The sequence below is a fragment of the Coregonus clupeaformis genome, chromosome 8 (assembly GCF_020615455.1).
Source record: "Coregonus clupeaformis isolate EN_2021a chromosome 8, ASM2061545v1, whole genome shotgun sequence".
In the NCBI taxonomy this organism is placed as follows: Eukaryota; Metazoa; Chordata; class Actinopteri; order Salmoniformes; family Salmonidae; genus Coregonus; species Coregonus clupeaformis.
This window is the reverse complement of record NC_059199.1, coordinates 41,192,601-41,202,191: the sequence shown is the minus strand read 5'-3', so window position 1 is coordinate 41,202,191 and position 9,591 is coordinate 41,192,601. Positions and strand designations below refer to the sequence as shown.

Sequence of the window (9,591 nt, the reverse complement as noted above, 5' to 3'; positions counted from 1 at the left end):
AGATCGACTGAGATTCCCCCAGTCACTATATGACCCAGGTGACTATCATCACAGTGTTGGAGAGACATAGACTAGGGTTGCAACATTTCTGTAACTTCCCCAAAATTCACAGGTTTTACAGAAATCAGGAGGCAATAAGCAGGAAATCCGGGAATCGTCCAACCGGGATTTCTAGACTTTAGGGAAAGTCAGTGTAAATGTGCAACCGTCGCAGACTCAAGGCTTGTAGAGGCTAGTCAGTCCAGTTCTGTCATACCTGTGTCCATAGAGCAAGGTTTCCCAAACTCTGTCCTCGGGACCCCAAGGGGTGCACTTTTTGGTTTTTGCCCTAACACTACACAGCTGATTCAAATGATCAACTAATCATCAAGCTTTGATCATTTGAATCAGCTGTGTAGTGTTAGGGCAAAAACCAAAAGGTGCACCCCTTGGGGTCCCCAGGACCGAGTTTGGGAAAAGCTACCATTGAGGCTAGGAGACCAGGAGAGGGAGCCATTTTAGACTACTGAGATGCACCCACCAATGATTAAGGGACGTGTGAGCTGATTGTAGATCTGTGATTAGAGGCAACCTCTACCTGGAACCCGGGATTAAACCCTGTGTGCGTGGGGACACACACAACTGACCTTAGCTCAGCGTCTAGGAGCAACTACATCCTGTTCTCTAGGGGGGTTGATTCTGAACCATAGAGATTTACTACAGAGATCATCTCCTATCTTAGCATTAGCTAATTCTGGGACAGCATGGGCAGCCCTGGATCCAACTCTTCTGAACTAATGAGATTCACCCACCCATGCTTTCATTTTTAATCTGAGGAGGCTGAGGAGGTGGAGATGCTGTTGGATTGGATGGCCTGCCGCTGCGACCCGGGACACAGGGGGGAGGGACTTCCTGTCGAACTCCCTGGACCTGGGGCAAAGAGACAGCTGTCAATCAAATTGACCTGGCTAGTGTTTGACAGCTCCCTCTCTCTCTCTGTGTGTACGATCTGTGTCCAGAGGAAAGTCTTCAATAAAAACATGTAAAAAAAAGTACAAAATGTCACTAGAAATGAAAGTAGTCCTGCATTATATCATGAATGAAAACTCATGTACAGTTCATATAAGGAAAATAGCTCTTTTATTTTGACATTTGCATTACAGTAGAATATACAGCAAATAAAGCAAAAATAGAAAATATACCAATGAAGCACATCTGTCTGTATAACTGCAGAAAATGTACTTGCTGGTTACATAGATAATCATTCTTACAAGGATACACATCATGGATGTTTAAATCCAGTCATCAAGGTGCAACATGGTTTTAGTCTGGCTTTTGAACCTGTACTAGCCATGGTGAGAATGTAGCCCTGTGTGTCTGAGACACCTGGATGTTTGACTCTGGATGTTTCTTGAATTGGGGAGACCCCTCACACGGGATCTATACTGGGGCGTCGGGAAAACATGAGGCTTTTAGCTGCTACCCTGGACTTGAAACGTTTTTGCCGGCACTTGTTCTCGGGCGTGAGACAGGCCTTTAATTCATTAAAATAGTACCAGGGCGTAATTTTAAGCAGAGCAGCACCAGCCTCTTACAGAGCCGTGGCATTCTGCTTACACCCAGGTATAATTGAGATGAATAGGAGTGTTTCACGCTCTGAAAATGTCCAGTGTAGCAGGCCCATTAACATGGACAGCAGGAGATGGTACCGTATGTATCCTTGTGGTTTCTGTGATAGGAGTCTGTGTTTTGTAGAGGGTAGGGGTGTACCTCTGGGTGTTTTGGGGATGGGCGGGTTAGGGGTGTTACTCACTGAGGTACCCCTGTGATTCTCTCTGGCGGGCGGTGACAGGACAGTCTTTATGGGTCAGCAGGATCTGCTTCAACTGGCCAACCTCTGACCTCAGAGTGGTCACCTCGTTCTGGAATGGACAGAGGGACAGAGCCATTAGTGATACTGTGACAATGTGTGTGTGTGTGTGTATATGTGTCCCTGTGCATTAAAGTGTGTCCCTGTGTGTGTGTGTGTGTATGTGTGTGCATGTGTGTGTGTGTATGTGTGTGTGTATGTGTATGCCTGTGTGTATAAACCTACCTGCAGCTGCATGTTGTTGTGGGTGAGCTCCTCTGCTTTCTTCTCCAGAGCAGACACCCAGACCTTCCTCTTCTGTCTGCATCGCGTGGCCGCAGCTCGGTTGCGTTCCAGGAACTTCTGCCTGCGCTCGTCTGGGTCCTGGTCCACAGACCTCCTGCGACGTCCTCCAGTCGCCTGGCCTGCATGCAGGGAATGTGTCTGCTGGGATGACTGCATCTGCTGCGTTGCTGGAGACAACTGCACAACATACCATCATCATGACGCAGTATTGACTAAGACACTTAATTTAATAATCTGTGATAAGGTCTAGACATTAGTGTCATAATAATTACATAACAGTGGTGATTAACTGTGATAATGGCAACCACTTGTTAACCCTCACGTTGAACTAACAAAACTTGATACAGAGTGGTTGTCATGACAACACATAAGTAGTACTGTACCTGAACAGCTATGGAGGGGAGGGGCAGGTGAGGAGAGGTTTGGTGGGTGTGGCTGGCCTGCAGGTGCGAGGGAGGTGATTGGTGGACCTGATGATGCGGCACGTTCCCTGATTGGTGCCCCTGGCTGTGGGAATTTCCCAGGTGATGTGGAGGGGCGTGGCAGTGCTGCTGGTAGGAGATGGGCGGAGCCTGCTGCAGGTGCTGATGATGCTGCTGCAGGTGAGCGTGTCGTTGCCGCGGTGACATCATCTCCATCATGTGACCTAAGGTGGGACCCATGTTGCTGTTGGCGACAGCTCCGGGGTGTTGGTGTTGGTGATGGTGTTGGTGAGGGTGACCCATGGTTTTAGCCCTCTGAGGAATAGAAAGGTTGTCAAAACTTAATACCATCAAATTACAATTAATGTTAAATTACAATTAATGTTAAATTATAATTAATGTTAAATTATAATTAAACTGATGTCTAAATGCCCTTTTTTTACCAACTCCGATGTTATTTTATTTTAGGCCAAAATCCGGACTTGTTCCAAAGAACGGACTTGGTGTTTAAAGGCCTTAAAGCATTTCCATCAAACATATCACCACTGAACTGAACAAAGGAATACAACAGAATGTCATCATTGCTTTTTAAAATTCATTCTCTTCTTTCGCAGCTGTGAAAACAGTTAGAGGTCAAGAAGTGCCAATCATCAACGACACTTAATATTTTAAGTTAACAGTGTATCACTTGATATCTTAAGTTAAGTTGACAGTTTTTCACTTGATATCTTAAGTTAACAGTTTATCACTTGATATCTTAAGTTAAGTGAACAGTGTATCACTTGATATCTTAAGTTAAGTTGACAGTGTATCACTTGCATATCACCTCATAGTACTGTATAGGACTTGTACATGATTTCTGATAGAATATAAATAATAGGTGAGCTATATCCGAACTCTCCTCACACATTCCCAACTCTTCACAGCTCTAGCAGTGAGCTCTCCGTTCTCTCACACTCAGCAAGAGAGGCCATCCCAAATGGTTCACTATTCCCTATAGGCTCTGGTCAAATGTAGTGCATTTGTAAGGAATAAGGTGCCATTTGGGACACAAACAGAGAGTGTTTCTGGGGCATGACATCACCGCACTCCCATCATTACTATCACTCTTGGTTATGTAATATTTCTTTAAGAGAAGTAGTTTCTTTTTTCCGCTCCATTCACCAGTGAAAAAAAGGGAGGACATTTAAGCCTAGTTTATACCTGGTGCTAACATGCATCCTTTGTCCTGATCTTGTCTATATTCTGATGTTTTGAAATATGTCTACACATGAATATGTGTCTCGTATCGGTCCACTGTGTTCGCATTGTGACCAGATTCCCTGTATGCAAATTATTTGACTAGTCTTTCAGAATAATATTTATTTATTTTAAGACACATTGATGCCATAAGTCAATGGTGTCACCTGTCAATGATTTTAGAAGGCAGGATAATGATGATTGAAATGTTTTCTCTGTCCAGATCCGTCTACACTTTCAAGATATCCAGACACAATCGGTGCCTGACTACCTCCTAAGGTGATCACAATCAGATCACAATGTGTCTTTTAATCATCTACACCTTTCTGAAAATGTGGGCACAATCAGAATGTGGACAAGATCAGGACAAAGGATGTATGTTAGAAGCAGGTATAAACGGGGCTTTAGAGAATGCCACTGCCAGCAATGAGGTCATGTAGCTGTCTGTGCCAGTTCTACCAGCCAGTCACACAGACATGCTCTATCTCTCTCTGTATGACATACGCTCTCTCCCCCCTCTCTCTCGCTCTCTCTCTCTCTCTCTCTCACACAGAGACACCCTCTCTCTTTTATCTCTCGCTCTCTCTTTCCTCTCACTCTCTCGCTCTCTTCTCTCTCTCTCTCTCTCTCTCTCTCTCTCTCTCTTTCTCTCTTTCTCTCAGACTCTTTCTCTCTCTCTCTTTCTCTCAGACTCTTTCTCTTTCTCTTTCCCCTCTCTCTCTCTCTCTCTCTCTCTCTCTCTCTCTCTCTCTCTCTCTCTCTCTCTCTCTCTCTCTCTCTCTCTCTCTCACACACACACACACACACGCACACACTCGACAGCGGCAGTGTATTGGTACTGGAGTTATGTTTACTATATAGAAACCCTGTAACACTGTGAACTCTATGATTCCGTCACAGTTCTGTACTGGTACATTACAGGTCGATATTTCTTTCTGTCTGTCTGATCACCCTGAAGGCATGTAGTACTGCACTCTACCTCATGTGACAGAGTCAAACAGATATCCATCGCTGTTCCACACATAGAATGCGTCCCAAATGGCAAGCTATTTCCTTTGTTGTGCACTACTTTTGACCAGGGCCCATAGTGCACTCACTATACTGTACATTGAGTAAGGTTCCATTTGGGACATACACACTGTCAACTCTCTTTCCCTCACTGAAGGCTTCACTATTTAACTGTTGTTGAAGACTAGAACAGAGCTAACCATACAATGACTAACCAACAAGTCTTCATTCTCTAATCTGCTGAGCCATAGGACTAGCACAGCAACATAAAGTTTAAAATACATCAACAGAACACTATATATTTTAAGTCATTCAAGTCATGATTCCATGATTCCATGATTCCATGATTCCAAGACAAGAGGCAGTTGTACAATGGCCATGTCAAATTCCTCAAGTCAGAACAAGTATAGATCCAAGTCCATAGAGAGCTCCTAGTCAGAGGAGATGAGGAGAGTAGGTTACAGCACAAAGACCAACCAACCCCAGGCTGTGGGTCAGATGTTAACCAGAGACCTGTGTAGCTCAGAAACATAATCCCATATAGTCCCCAAGCACAGGGTCAGCACATGAGATTATTTCCTGTGTGTGTGAGCATGTGTGTGTGTGTGTGTTGTGCGTGTGTGTGTGTGGCTGGGGTGTCTCTTGGAGAATCTGGTGCTTGTTTAAAATTGTAGATCGTGATTGTTGAAGGGTTTTGTGTGTGTGTGTGTGTGTGTTTAAGGCACAATACTGGATTTCACTTGGAGCAAATTGTCCATGACAGCCTTTAAAAATAAAGAAAAGGTGAAGTAGTGAGAAAGAAAGGTAAAGTAAAATGGAGAGAGAAAGTATGAGAGAGAGAGAACTTTTGAGTGAATTACAGGGATAAAGGGCTAGAGGAATAGAGGGAGAACATATAAAGTGTGACTTTCTCTGGTCGGGGCTAGTGTGTGTAAAGGTGTAGAGTTACACTCCGTTTCCTCTCTCTTCCAGCCTGGGAGGAATGAGATTAGCCAGAGGGTGAATGGGGCCCCCCAGAGAGAGAGAGAGACAGAGAGCGAGCGAGAGAGAGAGATAGCCTGAGAGGGTGAATGGGGCCCCATAGAGAGAGACAAAGAGAGAGAGAGAGAGAGAGAGAGAGAGAGAGAGAGAGAGAGAGAGAGAGAGAGAGAGAGAGAGAGAGAGAGAGAGAGAGAGAGAGAGAGAGAGAGAGAGAGAGAGAGAGAGAGAGAGAGAGAGAGAGAGAGAGAGATAGATAGATAGATAGATAGATAGATAGATAGATAGATAGATAGATAGATAGATAGATAGATAGATAGATAGATAGATAGATAGATAGATAGATAGATAGATAGATAGATAGATAGATAGATAGATAGATAGATAGATAGATAGATAGATAGATAGATAGATAGATAGATAGAGAGTGTGCAAGTGCAAAGACTACATAATAGATGGTGAGTAGCCTACATATTTTATTAGAAGAAATAGCTGTCTTTATAACAAGCCCAAACAACAGCTCCTCTAATCTCTGTCACTATAGAGACCCATGCAGAAACATGAACATTACATGAAACACGAAAGAGCCTTCTGATTGGTGGGTACCATGAAAAAGTATTCTGATTGGTCGGTACCTGAGGTGAAGAGCAGGAAGTGTTGTGGGCGGGACCTTGGATGCTCACCATAGTGGATCCCATAGACATCTGTCTTTCCATCTGAGGAACAAAAACCAATGACTCATTATTTCTACACAATTCAACCTTGGAAACATCTATTGAAATATGTGCAGCCGGTAAATGCTTGCCTGTTTCAATCAGATCCAAAGAAACAAGGAGGTAATTACTAGATAACAATGTTAAAGGGTGAAATGCGCACATCCATACAAAACTTTTCTCAGGTGCTGGATCCAAGAGGAAAGCATAGATTAGAAAAATTGTATGCCCAAAGTTTGAGAAAGTGTGAGAAAAGGACAATGTTTCGACCCCAAACTAGTTATTCGTCAATTACTAGATAATAACAATGTAATATTAGAACTTGGTAATACCAATCTAACAAGCAAGAGATATTTCTCAAGTAGGCCTATAGGCCCATTATAGAAAAGAAGGACAGTGTAAGTAAAGTTGTATGTACTCACAGACATGTGCTGGGCAGATGCTCCCTGCATGGCTGGGTCTGGCAGGGTGCCAGGCATGGAGGCGGCCAGGGGCTGTCTTTGTCTGTTGTTCCTCAGGTGCAGTAGGGAGGAGAGGGGCCCAGGGACTGGTCTGAGATCAGGAGAAAGAGGAGTCAGATATCAGAGAACCTCAGTAACCAGCCTCTACACTGGTCTCGGATCAGGGACTGAATAATGAGAGAGAAATGGGGGAGAGTGATAGACAGAGAGGATTATAGAGAGACTGAGAGGAGAAAGAGATTGAGAAGTAAAGGGAGAACCTTCGATAAGAGCTAAGAAAGAGATGGAAAGTTTGGTGAGATAAAGCGATAGAACGAGAGATGGAGGTTCAATGAGAGTGAAAGAGTGAAAGAATAGAGACAAAGAAAGATGGAAAGTAGAGGAGGAAAGAGAAGAGCGGGGGAAAGTAATAGATTGAGCGTAAGGAGAGACATGCGCCACAGAAGGGGCCAGGGTGCGATGTGATGATGTAATGGTTTTGGCCCTCAGCCAATCAGACTGCGTGGGCCTCCCTCGCTGCGCTGAGGTCATCATTGGTGATGTCACCACTGACTCTGTAGCAAGCAGCGAATTAAACGTACCCCCTTTTTTTTTTTTAAGGGGCGCGAACCAAAACAACGCCTCCTAACGTAACCATAACAGTCCACCCGGGCCAACAGCCAGACACTCGGTCATCATGGAAACCAGTGGTAAACACAGGGAGAAACAGTCGGATCCCCGGAATCCAACACGGGCTACAGAGGAACACGTTGTCTGACTTTAACAGGCCATGTGATATGGTCCCTTCCCTTCCTTACTCAATGTACTCTACTAGGCAGTAGTATGCTGTAATCAACTGGACTGTACTACTCAACTGTACTATACTATGCTGTGTTGTGCTGTAGCCTACTCTAACTCTTCTGAAGAACTTCTGAAACTCTATGGCGGTGTCCCAAATGGCACCCTATTCCCTATATAGTGCACTACTTTTGACCAGAGCCCTACACTCTTAGAAAAATGGGTTCCAAAAGGGTTATTCGGCTGTCCCCATAGAACCCTTTTTGGTGCTATCTAGAACCTACAGTGAGGGAAAAAAGTATTTGATCCCCTGCTGATTTTGTACGTTTGCCCACTGACAAAGAAATTGTTGGCAATCACAGAGGTCAGACGTTTCTTTTAGTTGGCCACCAGGTTTGCACACATCTCAGGAGGGATTTTGTTCCACTCCTCTTTGCAGATCTTCTCCAAGTCATTAAGGTTTCGAGGCTGACGTTTGGCAACTCGAACCTTCAGCTCCCTCCACAGATTTTCTATGGGATTAAGGTCTGGAGACTGGCTAGGCCACTCCAGGACCTTAATGTGCTTCTTCTTGAGCCACTCCTTTGTTGCCTTGGCCGTGTGTTTTGGGTCATTGTCATGCAGGAATACCCATCCACGACCCATTTTCAATGCCCTGGCTGAGGGAAGGATGTTCTCACCCAAGATTTGATGGTACATGGCCCCATCCACTGTCCCTTTGATGCGGTGAAGTTGTCCTGTCCCCTTAGCAGGACACCCCCCCCAAAGCATAATGTTTCCACCTCCATGTTTGACGGTGGGGATGGTGTTCTTGGGGTCATAGGCAGCATTCCTCCTAATCCAAACACGGCGAGTTGAGTTGATGCCAAAGAGCTCGATTTTGGTCTCATTTGACCACAACACTTTCACCCAGTTCTCCTCTGAATCATTCAGATGTTCATTGGCAAACTTCATACGGCCCTGTATATGTGCTTTCTTGAGCAGGGGGACCTTGCGGGCGCTGCAGGATTTCAGTTATTCTCAGCGTAGTGTGTTACCAATTGTTTTCCTGGTGACTATGGTCCCAGCTGCCTTGAGATCATTGACAAGATCCTCCCGTGTAGTTCTGGGCTGATTCCTCACCGTTCTCATGATCATTGCAACTCCACGAGGTGAGATCTTGCATGGAGCCCCAGGCCGAGGGAGATTAACAGTTATTTTGTGTTTCTTCCATTTGCGAATAATCGCACCAGCTGTTGTCACCTTCTCACCAAGCTGCTTGGCGATGGTCTTGTAGCCCATTCCAGCCTTGTGTACGTCTACAATCTTGTCCCTGACATCCTTGGAGAGCTCTTTGGTCTTGGCCATGGTGGAGAGTTTGGAATCTGATTGATTGATTGCTTCTGTGCACAGGTGTCTCTTTAAGAGTGTGCTCCTAATCTCAGCTCGTTACCTGTATAAAAGACACCTGGGAGCCAAACATCTTTCTGATTGAGATGGGGTCAAATACTTATTTCCCTCATTAAAATGCAAATCAATTTATAATGTGTTTTTCTGGATTTTTTTGTTGTTATTCTGTCTCTCACTGTTCAAATAAACCTACCATTAAAATGATAGACTGATCATTTCTTTGTCAGTGGGCAAACGTACAAAATCAGCAGGGGATCAAATATGTTTTTTCCCTCACTGTAAAAGGCTTTGAAGAACTCTTGTTGGTTCCAGGTAGAACCCTTTTGGTTCCAAGTATAACCCTTTTTGGTTCTATGTAGAACCATTTTGAGTTCCATGTAGAACCCTCTGTGGAAAGGGTTCTACATGGAACCCAAAACGGTTCTACTTGGAACCAAAAGGGTTCTACCTGGAACCAACAAGAGTTCTTT

General features: G+C 44.5%; 1 protein-coding gene across 1 annotated transcript in view; it reads right to left on the bottom strand.

Moving 5' to 3' along the window:
- Positions 1 to 394: 394 nt before the first annotated feature.
- LOC121572047 (cyclic AMP-responsive element-binding protein 5-like) overlaps positions 395 to 9,591 on the bottom strand; it is a 27,187-nt gene continuing 17,990 nt past the window's right edge. Inside the window, exons 6-11 of the mRNA XM_041883909.2 lie at positions 6,917 to 7,046; positions 6,417 to 6,497; positions 2,518 to 2,871; positions 2,075 to 2,311; positions 1,793 to 1,901; positions 395 to 909 (exon numbers count right to left, since the gene is read on the bottom strand). Coding sequence (XP_041739843.2) covers positions 806 to 909; positions 1,793 to 1,901; positions 2,075 to 2,311; positions 2,518 to 2,871; positions 6,417 to 6,497; positions 6,917 to 7,046 — 1,015 coding nt within the window. The 3' untranslated portion in view covers positions 395 to 805. The remainder of the gene's footprint in view (positions 910 to 1,792; positions 1,902 to 2,074; positions 2,312 to 2,517; positions 2,872 to 6,416; positions 6,498 to 6,916; positions 7,047 to 9,591) is intronic.